The sequence below is a fragment of the Saccostrea cucullata genome, unplaced genomic scaffold, assembly GCF_032062105.1.
Source record: "Saccostrea cucullata isolate Sc308-1 unplaced genomic scaffold, CSIRO_AGI_Scuc_v1 ctg3559, whole genome shotgun sequence".
Classification (NCBI taxonomy): Eukaryota; Metazoa; Mollusca; class Bivalvia; order Ostreida; family Ostreidae; genus Saccostrea; species Saccostrea cuccullata.
This window is the reverse complement of record NW_026937860.1, coordinates 1,011-20,492: the sequence shown is the minus strand read 5'-3', so window position 1 is coordinate 20,492 and position 19,482 is coordinate 1,011. Positions and strand designations below refer to the sequence as shown.

At 35.4% G+C, this 19,482-nt stretch overlaps 1 protein-coding gene across 1 annotated transcript in view; it reads right to left on the bottom strand.

The window, feature by feature from the left end:
- LOC134248988 (focadhesin-like) overlaps positions 1–19,253 on the bottom strand; it is a gene marked incomplete at both ends in the record, with an annotated part of 68,358 nt that extends 49,105 nt beyond the window's left edge. Inside the window, 6 exons of the mRNA XM_062731367.1 lie at positions 2,745–3,011; positions 4,394–4,596; positions 4,895–4,982; positions 6,041–6,247; positions 10,666–10,861; positions 19,152–19,253. Of these exons, the coding sequence (XP_062587351.1) occupies positions 2,745–3,011; positions 4,394–4,596; positions 4,895–4,982; positions 6,041–6,247; positions 10,666–10,861; positions 19,152–19,253 (1,063 nt within the window). The remainder of the gene's footprint in view (positions 1–2,744; positions 3,012–4,393; positions 4,597–4,894; positions 4,983–6,040; positions 6,248–10,665; positions 10,862–19,151) is intronic.
- Between the last annotated feature and the right edge of the window lie 229 nt (positions 19,254–19,482).

The window sequence follows — 19,482 nt, the reverse complement described above, 5'->3', positions numbered from 1 at the left end:
TATAAACTAACTATCCCCACTCTCCATTGTATTAGACTGAGTATAAGTATAAACTAACTATCCCCACTCTCCATTGTATTAGACTGAGTATAAGTATAAACTAACTATCCCCACTCTCGATTGTATTAGACTGAGTATAAGTATATACTAACTATCCCCACTCTCAATTGTATTAGACTGAGTATAAGTATATACTAACTATCCCCACTCTCAATTGTATTAGACTGAGTATAAGTATAAACTAACTATCCCCACTCTCAATTGTATTAGACTGAGTATAAGTATATACTAACTATCCCCACTCTCAATTGTATTAGACTGAGTATAAGTATAAACTAACTACCCCCACTCTCCATTGTATTAGACTGAGTATAAGTATAAATTAACTATCCCCACTCTCAATTGTATTAGACTAAGTATAAGTATAAACTAACTATCCCCACTCTCAATAGTATTAGACTGAGTATAAGTATAAACTAACTATCCCCACTCTCAATAGTATTAGACTGAGTATAAGTATAAACTAACTATCCCCACTCTCGATTGTATTAGACTGAGTATAAGTATAAATTAACTATCCCCACTCTCGATTGTATTAGACTGAGTATAAGTATAAACTAACTATCCCCACTCTCGATTGTATTAGACTAAGTATAAGTATAAACTAGCTATCCCCACTCTCAATTGTATTAGACTGAGTATAAGTATAAACTAACTATCCCCACTCTCGATTGTATTAGACTAAGTATAAGTATAAACTAACTATCCCCACTCTCAATTGTATCAGACTGAGTATAAGTATAAACTAACTATCCCCACTCTCAATTGTATCAGACTGAGTATAAGTGTAAACTAACTATCCCCACTCTCAATTGTATAAGACTGAGTATAAGTATAAACTAACTATCCCCACTCTCGATTGTATTAGACTGAGTATAAGTATAAACTAACTATCCCCACTCTCAATTGTATTAGACTGAGTATAAGTATAAACTAACTATCCCCACTCTCAATTGTATTAGACTGAGTATAAGTATAAACTAACTATCCCCACTCTCAATTGTATTAGACTGAGTATAAGTATAAACTAACTATCCCCACTCTCGATTGTATTAGACTAAGTATAAGTATAAACTAGCTATCCCCACTCTCAATTGTATTAGACTGAGTATAAGTATAAACTAACTATCCCCACTCTCAATTGTATTAGACTGAGTATAAGTATAAACTAAATATCCCCACTCTCAATTGTATTAGACTGAGTATAAGTATAAACTAACTATCCCCACTCTCAATTGTATTAGACTGAGTATAAGTATAAACTAACTATCCCCACTCTCGATTGTATTAGACTAAGTATAAGTATAAACTAGCTATCCCCACTCTCAATTGTATTAGACTGAGTATAAGTATAAACTAACTATCCCCACTCTCGATTGTATTAGACTAAGTATAAGTATAAACTAACTATCCCCACTCTCAATTGTATCAGACTGAGTATAAGTATAAACTAACTATCCCCACTCTCAATTGTATCAGACAGAGTATAAGTATAAACTAACTATCCCCACTCTCAATTGTATCAGACTGAGTATAAGTATAAACTAACTATCCCCACTCTCGATTGTATTAGACTGAGTATAAGTATAAACTAACTATCCCCACTCTCAATTGTATTAGACTGAGTATAAGTATAAACTAACTATCCCCACTCTCCATTGTATTAGACTGAGTATAAGTATAAACTAACTATCCCCACTCTCCATTGTATTAGACTGAGTATAAGTATAAACTAACTATCCCCACTCTCGATTGTATTAGACTGAGTATAAGTATAAACTAACTATCCCCACTCTCAATTGTATTAGACTGAGTATAAGTATAAACTAACTATCCCCACTCTCAATTGTATTAGACTGAGTATAAGTATAAACTAACTATCCCCACTCTCAATTGTATTAGACTGAGTATAAGTATAAACTAACTATCCCCACTCTCGATTGTATTAGACTAAGTATAAGTATAAACTAACTATCCCCACTCTCAATTGAATTAGACTGAGTATAAGTATAAATTAACTATCCCCATGCACTCTCAATTGTATTAGACTGAGTATAAGTATAAACTAACTATCCTCATGCACTCTCAATTGTATCAGACTGAGTATAAGTATAAACTAACTATCCCCACTCTCAATTGTATTAGAAGTATAAACTAATTATCCCCACTTCCTTTACACTGTCTAATTGAGTTTTTTACATTTGTCTTGAGAATGCAACTCCAATACAAAAAGAGCCCATCCTATTTATATAAAAACAAAAAACTTTTACAGCAGTAAACAAGTAAACAAAGTAATTGAGGGAGCAGATGCCCTTTCTGTTTTTTGTCTTAGACCAACAACCTAATGCATATGAGGATTGTCATCTCCTCTAACAAGAGGCCCATGTACAGAGCCATAATATTCACTGCAGCCCATTATGTTCTTCAGAACATGTTTATCTTGGAATGAAGTTCAAGTACAGGTGCTTCACATGTTTTATAATTTCTTTTCCCAAATAATGTCAGACAGAGATTTATAAGTACAGCTGCCCATTACACTCACAGCTACACTCATCCTTACCCCCTTCTCTTATTTCCTCTCTAAAAATTCATTCAGGTTAAGATCATAAACCTGACAGACAGACAAACAGACAGGATAACTTCTAAATAAACCAAAGTAACATTTTGGGACCTTAGAATGGTACCTGTTTATGATCAGCCTTGGAGATTGCTTGTAAGGCCCTCAGTGATTGGTCAGCCCAGGGTTTCCCTGGTGACAACACAAAGAGAGCAGATACAGTGATGGACAACTGGACTGGCACAAGCTTCAGTCTGGAGACAGAATTGACCAAGTTCTGGAGCCACAGTCGGGGAAAGTCCTCCTCCTCCTTTTCCAATACTCGAGCCAGAAATGAAAAATTTTCATTCACAAAGGTGAAGGATGTCAGGTGTGGGGTAAACTGAGATGTCTTCTACAAAGAAAAAAAGGAACGCTTATCTTCCTTAATAATAAAAAAAAGTCACAAAATGTGGAGAAGTAGATAAACAATAATGAAAACATGATCTCTATTTTCTAATATAACAATTAATCATTTCTCTATAAGATAATCACTGAATAAAAAAAAAATTCAAAATATTATAATGTGTAAGAAATATCACTTCCACCCCTTTGGAACCCAGGTCTTATGTTTCCTTAACAAAGTTATCATGACTTTAGGATGAAAATACCAAGCAGATATCAACAGTACATGTACCTGCTTTGTGTAAGTGACATTCATGGTGAGAATTTTCTGGAAAAGAGCATAAAACTTGCAGGAGGAGAAGCATTTTGATAGTATATCAAAATTTTTTCTATTTTTAGCAACCACAGCAACACCATTCATCAAAATCAAAAACTATTATATGTCTCTTAGTGTAGTCTACTTGTATGCCAAATTATATTGAAATTGGACCAAAACTACAGGAGTAGCATTTTGAAAAATTACTTGCAGACAAATGGACAGATAGATGGATGGACAACGGACACCTTACTATTGCATGAGTTCTTCTGGTCTCTGACCAGTAGAGATAAAATAAAAAAAACCTTTCTATTCTGATGCTAAAGATAGTCAAAGTTAACTTTTGGAAAAAAGGTCAAAGTTCTAGGTCAAGGTCAAAAGACCTTAAAATGATGCATGTGTGAATATATGGAAGGCCTGTCTAATCTCATTCAAAGTTACTAACAATGTTAAAATTTTGAAAAGGTAGGTTTAACTTCAAGGTCATGATGGCATGTCAAAAAACAAAAATCATAAAGTATACAGAAAGGTCTGGTCAAGGCAATTCACATGTGTGTGAAATATGCATGAATGCCCTATTTTTTCCCATTGAAAAGTTATTAATTTTTTTTTAAAATTAGGTCAGTCACTGAATATTAAGACATGTTAATGAATGTGAGAAAAAATGTTAATGAGCAAATAAATCTTGGCCAAGAAATGATTTCCAACTGACATAATTATTAAATATTAATGTCCACTTTGAAAATAATAAACTAAAAGGTCACCTTGAAGATGAGAAACTTTCATTAAGAACACATTTTTTCTGGTTTAATCTTAGTACAGTAAGGTTATCATTTATTTAAAAGGTTTTTTTTGTTTAATCTTAGGATTCAAACAGTAAGGTTTTATTATTTTTCTTAGAGTTCTGTGTGTTTTTTGGGTCAGGCACTGATTGCTTCTGTGGTCTATCATAACATAAAAGTGAGAAGAATCGTCTATATGCTAATTTACAAGCTCCTCTGTCAGGTCAAGTCACTAGCTGTGCATGGTAAAGGCCAAAATTTATTTAAAACACCCTGATCTATTAATAGCCTCACCTGTTTTGCTCCACTCTGTTGTGTTTTCACCAGTTTGTCCTCAATGATTTTGAGGACGTCTCCAGATAAAGAGATGGCCGATTTTAATTCTCGTGACCTTGACCCTGCGCTAGACACTGACAGAATCTGTAGAATCGGCAGAATGAGGGAGGCAATGGCTACCAAGCTCACGTTTCTTGAATCAGATTCCAAAATTTTCTTGACTGAAATTATAAATGTTATACATGCTATCCATCTGATCTGTATTTAATATTTTTCAATGGATAAATTTGATACCAGAGATCCGAGAGCCCCAATTGCTCTTAATTCTTTTCCTGATGTAGGGATAGACCACCCAAATAATGTCCTGACAATGATTTCAACAATCTAAATTTAACAAAGGCTTGATTTCAACTTTAACTATCATATATACTGGTAGCCCTCTTGTTTTTGATCTTTCTCTCTCTTTCTCTTTCTCTCTCTCAATTTATAAAGTGTTTTTAAAATAAAACTATAAAATACCTGCTGTCAGTAAAACAACAGCATCTGTTATGTCAGTTTTCAAAAGTAGACTTCCCATAGAGATCAGGTTGCTGTCTGAAGACAAAGCCTACGGCAACAGAAACAGAGTTTGTTAAATGACAAAATAGGAATCATCAGTGTTTTCTTAATCATTATGGATTGCAAAAATTTTAAAAGTTTGTGGGAAGACAAGTTTTTAAAAGGGCAAATGTCTTTCACAAAGGGAGCATTGGTTCTAAGTTATGGGATACATTAAGGTCACTTGAAGGTCAAGAAATATGTCAATTTGGAAATTTATCATTTACGGGAAAACTTCGGTATCTCGACATCAGATATGTCGACAACATGGGATATGTCCACGTCCGTCCGCGGTCCCGGCATTATTTATTATATAAATGATTTGCAAATACTCTGATATGTCGACCTGTATATGCAACTTTCCCTTGATTTTAAAGCATATCTTGTATCAGATAATATAGAACACCAAGTTCACCTTTCTTCCAAAGTTACAATTATTTCATAAACTACTATCTGATGCATCTTGTGTATAAAAATCTCAAAAAGGCAAACTAATGTGGTCAATGTTTTCCAGGTGAAAAGTGTTTAAAATTTGACAAATTCCACCAGAATTGAGGAAATTACTTTTGACCCTCTTGTGGCCTCTGTGTAAGCTCTGAATCCAAGTTAATACTGCTTCTAAAACAAGTATCATTTTAAGTTATCAACTACAAACTATCTCAATTTTAACTACTGGGTATATTCTGATTTTGCTTCAAATTAGGGGTCAGATTCAGCCATTACAATGCCTTGCCCAATTATTTTTTACTACACAAATATTATAAGTAAAAATTTGATCCAAAAAATCAAATGACATTCAAATTTCTGGGATGTTTATACATGTATCACATTTACTGGATAGTTAAAATTCATAAATTTTGACACTGTCAAAGTATTTATCATGATGTTGGAAAGTGGCTGGCAAAACAAAACCATTATTATTAATTACCGAGACAAAAATTTGTAAGTATGGGTCAATAATCTCTTATGACAATTACTTGCATGCATAAATAAAAGCTGGTTTATTGTAGATGATACAGATAATTATATTCATTGCAAGGCAACTGTTACAAAAAAAAGACTACATACCATGGGGGCCATTTCTGCAGCCTTGACTAGGTAATGCATAATTATAGAGACATCAAGAGAATGGCTGAGAAACTCCCAGCACAAATCCACCAGGTATGTCAGTATTTTCTGGAAGTTTGCATCCTCTCTCAGAATTCTGGTAAGACATACGTCAACAACTCCCATAACAAACTGAGCAGCATTTCCTAAGGAATTCTTGTCTTTTATCTACAGAAAAAATTAAATATGCAAGGGATTAAGTGCTCGGAAAATCCTAGAAATCAGAAGGGTAACTGAATTAACATTCAATATTCAAAAATATGAATCACAGTGAAAACTGTCTAATCGAACACCTGTGTATTCTGTTTCATTGTGAACTCTGACCTCTATTTTCATTCCCATTTCATTATGTTCTGTACTTTAAGGATATCCAATCCTCAGCCAGGAAGGATAACTCCAAAAATTAATATTTAATTTGAAATGCATCAAAATGAAGCTTGAAAATGAATTTTTTTCACGCAACAATTTTCATTTTATACATCTTTATAAGATTCAAGGTTTCTGTAAGTCTTAACAAGCAAATTCAAAGAATTGTGGTCCCCCGCTTTCGGTGTCTTTGTGGGTGAGATGTTATTTTTTATGACATATTGTGTGTAATATGAACATCCTATCATATGTCATTTATTTAGAAAGTAACATTGAAGTTGATTTTTTTAAGGATGGAAAACCTAATCCTGACTGTTAAAAAGTTATGGCCAAAGTAAAAAAGTTTTTTAAAAGTAGGTCAACTCCAAGGTCAAGATCAAAGGGTCAAAGTTGTTGATATCCAATGAAAGGTTTTTTCACAAGGATTACATATGTGAAGTACGAAAGCCTTAGCCCTCACCGTTCAAAATTTATGGTCAAGTTTAAAGTTTTTCCATAAGTACGTAAATCTTCAAGGTCAAGGTCAAAAGGTCAAGGTTGTTGGTATCCAATGAAATGTCTTGCCACAAGGAATACATATGTGAAATATAAAAGTCCTAGTATCTACTGTTTAAAAGTTGTGACCAATGTTAAAGTTTTTAAAAAGTAATTAAAACTCCAAGGTCAAGGTCAAAGGGTTAAAGTTATTGGTATCCAATGAAAGGTCTTCTCACAAGAATTACATATGTGAAGTATGAAAGCCTTAGTCCTCACCGTTCAAAATTTATGGTCAAGGTTAAAGTTTTTTCATAAGTACGTAAATCTCCAAGATCAAGGTCAAAAGGTCAAGGTTGTTGTTATCAAATGAAAGATTTTGCCACAAACAATACATATGTGAAATATGAAAGTCCTAGTACCTTCTATTCAAAAGTTATGGCCAAAATAAAAGTTTGGAATTTTTGTGTAAAAGTGGTTCACACTCCAAGGTCAAGGTCAAAAGGTCAAATTTGGTGGTACCCAAAGAAAGGTCTTGTCAGAGGGAATACACATGTGAAATATGAAAGTCATAGCTCCACTAAATCAAAAGTTATGAGCAAGGTTAAAGTTTTTGTGACAGACAGACTGACGGACAGACAGACAGACGAATGAGATTTAATGTCCCCTCGCTTTCGCGAAAGCGGGGGACAAAAAAGGTCTTATAAAAGTTGACATTTGTACCCTTTAAAAGGAGAAAAAAATAATACAGTTTTAGATAAATAAGATTTTCTTGAATCCAGCCTTAGATACCAATGGTTATTAGTATGATATGAAATGAGAAGTGGTTTGTGGTGTCTTGCAATGATAGGAAAAGCATTTTACACTATGTATGATAGAATACATGACAAAAATAGAAGACCAAAAATACCAAACAAGTATAAAAATCATGACAATTTCTCTGAATACCTGGATACCTGTCATTTTTTAACCTAGAATATATATTTGTTGATCAATTTGCAATTAGAAAATGCATTGCTGATATTCAAATTCACTTTTTCTGCAAAAATATAGGAGATTTGACAATTTTCCTTATATAATAAGATTAAAGTTAATCTTTAACTTTAAAGAAATACTGTGGATAAATTTACATAACTTTGTGGATACAGAGATACTTTTATGAGTATTTTTGATTACTCAACTGCTAATTTCATAAACCTGAGGATCAGACTACCTTAAAATGTTTTATTGAATAATACAATAAGGATTGGGCAACAGGCAAGGCCTATGTACACCCTCTCCTTGTATAATAGGTCAAGACACCGATATCAAATAATAATACTTTTACATGATAATCCTGGGTTTTTTTTTTTCATTTGACATATCATTGTCTCTTAAAGTAGAATATGTGTACAAGATTATATTATTTGTACAAGGTCAAATATCTTTCCTGTAAGAATTAATGATTTAAATAGTTAAAAACTGAATAATTAATTCTTAAGGTAAGGGGATCATTGCTTTGGTATTTTAGCCTAGGGAGGTAGAGATGGAGTTATAAAATTCATAACTTTTATTTCTGTTCACCCATAAATGCTATATACCAAATTTGATAGAAACTGGTTCAGCCATTCCAGGGCAGAAGCTGAAGATGTTCAGAAGTTTATTAACACTTGAGGTCTGATGTTTACAGACAGTATTCAATATACAGATACCTTAAAAACAAAACCTTTCTTCCAGGCCATATTTTTAATAATTAATAACAACAGTAACCAGAAAACCAAACATCAAATTCCACACTGTTTTTCACAGCACAGGTGCAAACCTAGACATCGACAGTTAACTGTGGGTGCAGCATGTCTATCTAGTATACAAAATGAAGTGAGTTGCAATAAAACAACATAATTAATCAATAAAGGTTAACCAAACATAATTCCTAATTAACACTGTCTCCAAAGTCAATGCCTTAGCTGTTGGTTCACTAAATCTTATGAAATTTGTCTATAATAAGTAACAGAGACCCATGGGTTACAATGCTTACCTTTTTTTCATACAATATATTCCCAAGTTAAACTTTGATCAACTTTTGTTGCACCCTGCCATGTACCCTGTGGGGTTCAGAAATTTGAACAAAATTACATGTCTCTGCCTAAGGAGCTTTGGTTTTTCAAATTACTAAGTGACAGACAGAGCAGACATACTGACAGAAAATATTGTAATGGTTTGGGCCGCAAATATCGGCCTGGATAGCTCAGTTGGTAGAGCACCTGACTGGAGGTGCAGGGGTCCCGATTTCGATTCCCGGTCCAGCCGTACATTTTCTCCCCTCCTATTACAGATTTGGTGCCCTTGACCAACCCTGGAATTGCAGGTGAAAGTCCTGCCAGGGGGTAATAAGAACTTGGGTTGTGTCTTCGAGGAGGGCAAAGACGATTTAAGGAGGGAGGAATGTAATGGTGTGGGCTATGGATATCGGCCTGGATAGCTCAGTTGGTAGAGCACCTGACTGGAGATGCAGGGGTTCCGGGTTCAACTCCCAGTCCAGCCATACATTTTCTCCCTTCCTATTACAATACAGAAGTAAAAACTTACTTTTACAGAATTGTTATTAATTTTCACTACTACCGGTAATCCCCTCTCTATTCAAATTAAGACGATTTTTAATTGAAATTCTAATTTTTTTTATATTTTTACATTACTTAGGTATAGTTGAAACTATGTTTATCAAGGAATTCATTATTACAAGGGTGAAGTAATGAGATATGCCTATGTAACAAAAGCTTGCGTCAAACGATAAGACAAGAAAAAGTGCCCTGCTCTTGCACTCCTCCATTTTCAGATCCTAACTGGAATGCTGTTTTATGACTATTTCTTGCTACTTCATACTAGATTCTCTTGTACATTTTTCCTTTGTTGTCTGTGCTCTGTACTTTTCTGTATTTAGTCTCACCTGACCTTTCATTTCTTTGTAGTAAAATCTTGCATTGCTATTTGCTACATGTTAAGTTACCGTATATACTCGCCTATAAGTCAGATTTTTGGGAGTTAAACTTTTGTCCAAAACTGTATGTCCAACTTATAGGCGAGATATAAAAAGATTGGTATTTTAGAAGGTCAATCTTTCTAACATAAGTTTCAAAAATACAACCGACTTATAGGCTAGTATATACGGCAGGGCTCGACATTAACACTTGTCCGCTTGTCCGGTACCAATGAAAAAAAATTACGGACAAGTGAATATTGCTGGGCACTTGTCCGATTAGACAAGTGATTTTTTATGTAAAGAAGTCTTCAAATAATAACAATAATTTTAAAAAAAACCTATTGAAAAGTTTGTCGGATAAAAACGGAAGCAGTACATAATCCTGAATTTTGATCCCGATATCCATTGCTATGCAAGTTCACACTTGATCAGGATCGATGTTCACTAATTGCAGCAATACTATTGCATGGCGTGAATCTTTAATACAATGTTTGAGTGTTAGGAATATATTTGATTGATATTACAGATTCACTTGCGAACATTTATGTTGATGTCAGGACAGGAAGTCTAGATAAAATTTTGTTTTATATGTGTTCGTCTTATTTATCAATAACAAAACTAATAAATCAAGCACATTTATTTTATTAATTTAAGTAATTGTTTTCAAGTTGATAGAATAAGATATTCATTGAAATATTTTCGGACAAGTAAATATCTTGGTCACTTGTCCGAATGGACAAGTTTGGAAAAAAGTTAATGTCGAGCCCTGTACGGTAACTAAATATACCTGTAGACAAGGCAAAATATTGGCAATAAATCCCAAGATTTGTTCAACAGTTCTGCTATCATCTGATTGGCTGGCTACGCATAGTAGCTCCCTCTGTAGGCACATTTTCATTGGTTGATACTGTGGGCTGTCCAGTGGTTCAGCAAAAACAAACTTCATGAATGGTTCCAATATCTCAACAGCTAGACTTTGAATTCTAAAACAAATTGTTAAGAATGAATAATTCCTTTTGATTATTTTCGTTATTGTTGACAACTTACATGAACGATCACGTTACACGAACTATTCAACATGATGAACGTACAACTAAACCTGTTACACTAACGATCCTTCACGCACACGATTCTACATGTTACATGATCTTCATACAATTGCTAACGCAAACACACGATACACGAACGATTCTACGAAATTGGTTTGTCAACAATAACGTTGCAGCCATTGTAAGCTACAGATCACACATTTTATCCTCATAAATTTAAATTTAAAATATACCAGGGGAATTACCTTAAAAATATTCCCTTTCATTGATGAAACATTAAGACCCTCAGCAATATGAGCAATTTAAATGATGACAGAAATTCTGTTACAGAATTTAAATTACAAATAACTATTTCAAGGACAGCAGAGAAACTTCATATTTAGGATGGAAGAATTATTTATAAGCTGCAACTTGAAGCAAAATTAAATTGCATGTATTGTCATCCTGCACAATATTGATTTCTTAAATGATACTATTTATTTGATTGTATGGAAGTCTTTCTTCTGAAACAATTTAATACTTTATTTTAGTCTCATCGATCATAAAGGTTTTAATACATCGATCATAACACATTGCAACACAAAAAATATAATTCTTTAAATTTTAAGTTATACTTTTATTAACTGAAAATTTTACTTCTGTATCGAATGATTCTTGCATCCTTGATTCATGAAATATGTATGACATTCATACAGAAATGGTAATTCAAACTATAAAATACTTTTCTTTCATTGTTAATATGTATCAGAATAAATACCATAATAACTCAATCATAGCTATTCCAGGAAAAGAAACATCTCATGGGTGCAGTTTATAAATCCTATTTTTTATATATTTGTCAGGAATAATAATAATCTGCAAACAATGAAAAATGCCAATAAAAGTAATTGTTTTTACCTGAATATTTTATGAACGCTATCATTTGTAACTGGAAAAAGCAATCTTTATTTCATACATTTTGTATAATCTGCATGATCAGCATTATGACTACAACATTTATAAATTACCTGGTATACAAGGGTTAAATTGTCCCAAAAGGTGATAGACAACATTGAGATTCTCTTTATTAAAATAATTTCTATTGACATGTAAGTAAAAATAGGTTTAACCTTAGTACAGTGTATGTTTAGAGACATACCCAGACAAGTAGGTCTGTCACACTATACCTTAGTACAGGGTATGTATAGAGTCAAACCCAGACAAGTAGGACTGTCAGAATAAACCTTAGTACAGGGTATGTATAGAGACATACCCAGACAAGTTGGACTGTCAGAATAAACCTTAGTACAGAGTATGTATAGAGACATACCCAGAAAAGTAGGACTGTCAGAATAAACCTTAGTACAGGGTATGTATAGAGACATACCCAGACAAGTAGGACTGTCAGAATAAACCTTAGTACAGGCTATGTACAGAGTCAAACCCAGACAGGTAGGACTGTCAGAATAAACCTTAGTACAGGGTATGTATAGAGTCATATCCAGACAAGTAGGACTGTCAGAATAAACCTTACTACAGGGTATGTATAGAGTCATACCCAGACAAGTAGGACTGTCATAAACCTTAGTACAGGGTATGTATAGAGTCAAACCCAGACAAGTAGGACTGTCAGAATAAACCTTAGTACAGGGTATGTATAGAGACATACCCAGACAAGTAGGACTGTCAGAATAAACCTTAGTACAGGGTATGTATAGAGTCATACCCACACAAGTAGGACTGTCAGAATAAACCTTAGTACAGGCTATGTATAGAGACATACCCAGACAGGTAGGACTGTCAGAATAAACCTTAGTACAGGATGTGTATAGAGACATACCCAGACAAGTAGGACTGTCAGAATAAACCTTAGTACAGGGTATGTATAGAGTCATACCCAGACAAGTAGGTCTGTCATAAACCTTAGTACAGGGTATGTATAGAGTCAAACCCAGACAAGTAGGACTGTCAGAATAAACCTTAGTACAGGGTATGTATAGAGTCATACCCAGACAAGTAGGACTGTCAGAATAAACCTTAGTACAGGGTATGTATGGAGACATACCCAGACAAGTAGGACTGTCAGAATAAACCTTAGTACAGGGTATGTATAGAGTCAATGTATAGACAAGTAGGACTGTCAGAAAAACCTTAGTACAGGGTATGTATAGAGTCATAGACAAGTAGGACTGTCATAAACCTTAGTACAGGGTATGTATAGAGTCATACCCAGACAAGTATAACTGTCAGAATAAACCTTAGTACAGGGTATGTATAGAGTCATACCCAGACAAGTAGGACTGTCAGAATAAACCTTAGTACAGGGTATGTATAGACAAGTAGGACAAGGGTATGTACCCAGACAAGTAGGACTGTCAGAATAAACCTTAGTACAGGGTATGTATAGAGTCAAACCCAGACAAGTAGGACTGTCAGAATAAATCTTAGTACAGGGTATGTATAGAGTCAGACAAGTACCCCTTAGTACAGGGTATGTATAGAGTTACAGACAAGTAGGACTGTCAGGAAACCTTAGTACAGGGTATGTATAGAGACATACCCAATATACCAAGTTAAACCTTACAGGGTATGTATAGAACCCAGAATAAACCTTAACCCAGTAGGGACTGTCAGAATAAACCTTAGTACAGGGTATGTATAGAGTCAAACCCAGACAAGTATAACTGTCAGAATAAACCTTAGTACAGGGTATGTATGGAGACATACCCAGACAAGTAGGACTGTCAGAATAAACCTTAGTACAGGGTATGTATAGAGTCATACCCAGACAAGTAGGACTGTCATAAACCTTAGTACAGGGTATGTATAGAGTCAGACCCAGACAAGTAGGACTGTCAGAATAAACCTTAGTACAGGGTATGTATAGAGTCATACCCAGACAAGTAGGACTGTCATAAACCTTAGTACAGGGTATGTATAGAGTCAAACCCAGACAAGTAGGACTGTCATAAACCTTAGTACAGGCTATGTATAGAGTCAAACCCAGACAGGTATAACTGTCATAAACCTTAGTACAGGGTATGTATAGAGTCAAACCCAGACAGGTATAACTGTCAGAATAAACCTTAGTACAGGGTATGTATAGAGACATACCCAGACAAGTAGGACTGTCAGAATAAACCTTACTACAGGGTATGTATAGAGTCATACCCAGACAAGTAGGACTGTCAGAATAAACCTTAGTACAGGGTATGTATAGAGTCATACCCAGACAAGTAGGACTGTCAGAATAAACCTTAGTACAGGGTATGTATACTGACTTACCCAGACAAGTAGGACTGTCAGAATAAACCTTAGTACAGGGTATATTATGTATAGATAGAGACATACCCAGACAAGTAGGACTGTCAGAATAAACCTTAGTACAGGGTATGTATAGAGTCATACCCAGACAAGTAGGACTGTCAGAATAAACCTTACTACAGGGTATGTATAGAGTCATACCCAGACAAGTAGGACTGTCAGAATAAACCTTAGTACAGGGTATGTATAGAGTCATACCCAGACAAGTAGGACTGTCAGAATAAACCTTACTACAGGGTATGTATAGAGTCATACCCAGACAAGTAGGACTGTCAGAATAAACCTTAGTACAGGGTATGTATAGAGTCATACCCAGACAAGTAGGACTGTCAGAATAAACCTTAGTACAGGGTATGTATAGAGACATACCCAGACAAGTAGGACTGTCAGAATAAACCTTAGTACAGGGTATGTATAGAGTCAAACCCAGACAAGTATAACTGTCAGAATAAACCTTAGTACAGGGTATGTATAGCATACAGAGTCATAAACCTTAGTACAGGGTATGTATAGAGTACAAGTAGGACTGTCAGAATAAACCTTAGTACAGGGTATGTATAGAGTCAAACCCAGACAAGTAGGACTGTCAGAATAAACCTTAGTACAGGCTATGTATAGAGACATACCCAGACAAGTAGGACTGTCAGAATAAACCTTACTACAGGGTATGTATAGAGTCATACCCAGACAAGTAGGACTGTCAGAATAAACCTTAGTACAGGGTATGTATAGAGACATACCCAGACAAGTAGGACTGTCAGAATAAACCTTAGTACAGGGTATGTATAGAGTCAAACCCAGACAAGTAGGACTGTCAGAATAAACCTTACTACAGGGTATGTATAGAGTCATACCCAGACAAGTAGGACTGTCAGAATAAACCTTAGTACAGGGTATGTATAGAGTAATAGACAAGTAGGACTGTCAGAATAAACCTTATTACAGGTATGTGTCAGGGACATGTCAGAATAAACCTTACTACAGGGTATGTATAGAGTCATACCCAGACACTGTCAAAACCTTAGTACAGGGTATGTATGTTCACTAGATTCAGCCTTATACTATTGACATAGGTCTGTCAGAATAAACCTTAGTACAGGGTATGTATAGAGTCAAACCCAAACAAGTAGGTCTGTCAGAATAAACCTTACTACAGGGTATGTATAGATGTCATACCCAGACAAGTAGATAAAATTAGTACAGGGTATGTTAGACAAGTATGTCAGAATAAACCTTATTTGTATCAGAGTATTATACATTTATCCTTAGTACAGGGTAATTTTACAATGTATTCACTGTCAAGTAATTTACTACAGGGTATGTATAGAATCATTTAAAGGGTATGTATAGAGTTACCCAGACAAGTAGGACTGTCAGAATAAACCTTAGTACAGGGTATGTATAGAGACATAGGACTGTCAGAAAAAACAGGGTATGTATAGTAGACAAGTAGGACTGTCAGAAAACCTTAGTACAGGTAATAGAGTAAACAAGTATACCTTAGACAGGGTATGTATAGAGACAATAACTGTCAGAATAAACCTTAGTACAGATGTATAGAGTCAACCCAGACAAGTAGGACTAGGACTGTCATAAACCTTAGCCTACAGGGTATGTACAGGGACTGTCAGAATAAACCTTAGTGGCTATGTATAGAGTCATACCCAGACAAGTAGGACTGTCAGAATAAACCTTATACAGGGTATGTATAGAGTCAGACCCAGATGTATAGAGTCATACAAGTAACTGTCAGAATAAACCTTAGGGTATACAGGGTATGTATATGACAATATACCCAGACAAGTAGGACTGTCACAGGGTACAGGGTATGTATAGAGTAAACCCAGACAAGTAGGACTGTCAGAATAAACCTTACTACAGGGTATGTATAGAGTCAAACCCAGACGAGTATAACTGTCAGAATAAACCTTACTACAGGGTATGTATAGAGTCAAACCCAGACAAGTAGGACTGTCAGAATAAACCTTAGTACAGGGTATGTATAGAGTCAAACCCAGACAAGTAGGACTGTCAGAATAAACCTTAGTACAGGGTATGTATAGAGTCATACCCAGACAAGGTATATTACTGTCAGAAATAAACCCTTAGTACAGGGTATGTATAGAGTCAAACCCAGACAAGTAGGTCTGTCAGAATAAACCTTAGTACAGGGTATGTATAGAGTCATACCCAGACAAGTAGGACTGTCAGAATAAACCTTAGTACAGAGTATGTATAGAGTCATACCCAGACAAGTAGGACTGTCAGAATAAACCTTAGTACAGGGTATGTATAGAGTCAAACCCAGACAAGTAGGACTGTCAGAATAAACCTTAGTACAGAGTATGTATAGAGTCATACCCAGACAAGTAGGACTGTCATAAACCTTAGTACAGGGTATGTATAGAGTCAGACCCAGACAAGTAGGACTGTCAGAATAAACCTTAGTACAGGGTATGTATAGAGTCATACCCAGACAGGTAGGACTGTCAGAATAAACCTTAGTACAGGGTATGTATAGAGTCAGACCCAGACAAGTAGGACTGTCAGAATAAACCTTAGTACAGGGTATGTATAGAGTCAGACCCAGACAAGTAGGACTGTCAGAATAAACCTTAGTACAGGGTATGTATAGAGTCATACCCAGACAAGTAGGACTGTCAGAATAAACCTTAGTACAGGGTATGTATAGAGTCAAACCCAGACAAGTATAACTGTCAGAATAAACCTTAGTACAGGGTATGTATAGGACTGTCAGAATAAACCTTAATAACAGGGTAATGTATAGCTATGTATACTGAGTCATACCCAGACAAGTAGGACTGTCAGAATAAACCTTAGTACAGGGTATGTATAGAGTCATTTTTGTACCCAGACAAGTAGGACTGTCAGAATAAACCTTAGTACAGGGTATGTATAGAGTCATACCCAGACAAGTAGGACTGTCAGAATAAACCTTAGTACAGGGTATGTATAGAGTCAAACCCAGACAAGTAGGACTGTCAGAATAAACCTTACTACAGGGTATGTATAGAGTCATACCCAGACAAGTAGGACTGTCAGAATAAACCTTAGTACAGGGTATGTATAGAGACATACCCAGACAAGTAGGACTGTCAGAATAAACCTTAGTACAGGGTATGTATAGAGTCATACCCAGACAAGTAGGACTGTCAGAATAAACCTTAGTACAGGGTATGTATAGAGACATACCCAGACAAGTAGGACTGTCAGAATAAACCTTAGTACAGGGTATGTATAGAGTCAAACCCAGACAAGTAGGACTGTCAGAATAAACCTTAGTACAGGGTATGTATAGAGTCAAACCCAGACAAGTAGGACTGTCATAAACCTTAGTACAGGGTATGTATAGAGACATACCCAGACAAGTAGGACTGTCATAAACCTTAGTACAGGGTATGTATAGAGTCATACCCAGACAAGTAGGACTGTCAGAATAAACCTTAGTACAGGGTATGTATAGAGTCATACCCAGACAAGTAGGACTGTCAGAATAAACCTTAGTACAGGGTATGTATAGAGTCATACCCAGACAAGTAGGACTGTCAGAATAAACCTTAGTACAGGGTATGTATAGAGTCATACCCAGACAGGTAGGACTGTCAGAATAAACCTTAGTACAGGGTATGTATAGAGACATAATCCCCAGACAAGTAGGACTGTCAGAATAAACCTTAGTACAGGGTATGTATAGAGTCATACCCAGACAAGTAGGACTGTCAGAATAAACCTTAGGGTTTTATCATAGAATAAACCTTAGACAATGTTTGTATGTATACGAGATTAGTACAGGGTATGTATATACCCAGACAAGTAGGACTGTCAGAATAAACCTTAGTACAGGGTATGTATAGAGTCATACCCAGACAAATAGGACTGTCAGAATAAACCTTAGTACAGGCTATGTATAGAGTCAGACCCAGATAGGACTGTCAGAATAAACCTTAGTACAGGGTATATATAAAGTCATACCCAGACAAGTAGGACTGTCAGAATAAACCTTAGTACAGGCTATGTATAGAGATGTACCCAGACAAGTAGGACTGTCAGAATAAACCTTAGTACAGGGTATATATAAAGTCATACCCAGACAAGTAGGACTGTCAGAATAAACCTTAGGACAGGGTATGTATAGATGCGTAAAATAATTGTTTATAAGTTCCAGTTTTTCAACTGCATCCTCTGTTCTTCCCACTTCAACTAATGATAAGAGAATTTTATAGCTATGTCTCCTAGGCCTTTATTCATAAGACATCATTAACTCTCAGAGCTTTGTACATCAGCTAAATAGAAAACACACTAAATTGAAATTAAACTGCAGGTCTACTATCAAGCCCTCTGAAACGTGATCATAAATAGACAACAAATTAAGAGCTGCTGTTGACTTTTTTGTCCCATTAGAGACCTGCTAGAGGTTAATTGGGTACTCTACCTTAAGGGTCTATCTCTCTCAGTACTAAACAAAATAATCAAATGTCTGTATGTTATCTAGAACCTATATTGTTATACAAGGTTAACTTTATTACATGACCTGACCAACCTATATTTAATCGACCCAAGAAGAATTATTCATCTTAGTTGATTAAACGTTTGTAAGTTATCTTACTCTAGACTAGAGCATATATCAATAACAAAGGAAATTACTCCGATTTTTTTGTTTTTATTCACTAAGATTTCCGTGGGTTTTCTTGTATGTCAGCTGTTTCTAGCAACTTGATAACGACAACGGTGTTTATTGAATTGTAAGCAGCTTTTAATGTCCACTAAGGACCATCAGCTTCCAAAAATGGCTGCTATTGCTAACGTGGTAAATACTACTTGTCCTTTAGAACTAAAAATAAAGAAGATATAGGCACCTGATGCCATAAATAAGTGTCTGTGACTGAGAGGCTAGAGTTACCTTTTTTCTTTGCCCGTGCTGAGGAGGTTGACCTGGTGGCCTAACAGGAGCCAGGAGTCGGGCCGATTGGTCAGTATGGATATGAATGGGTGTGGTGGTGACCTGTAAAAATGGGACAATAAGGTTATACTGTACCTGTCATTGTTTATAGCACAAAATATGTAAAGATGACTTTTTAAGAATTCATTCAATTTGAGGATTTTCCATCTCAGACAAATGAATACAAATGACAATAGCTAACTTGGGTGATAATTCAACACTAATAACGTCTTTCAATTTATCCTCAAAGTAAATGACAGCAGGAAGGCTTTAACTCAGCAATCACAGTAAA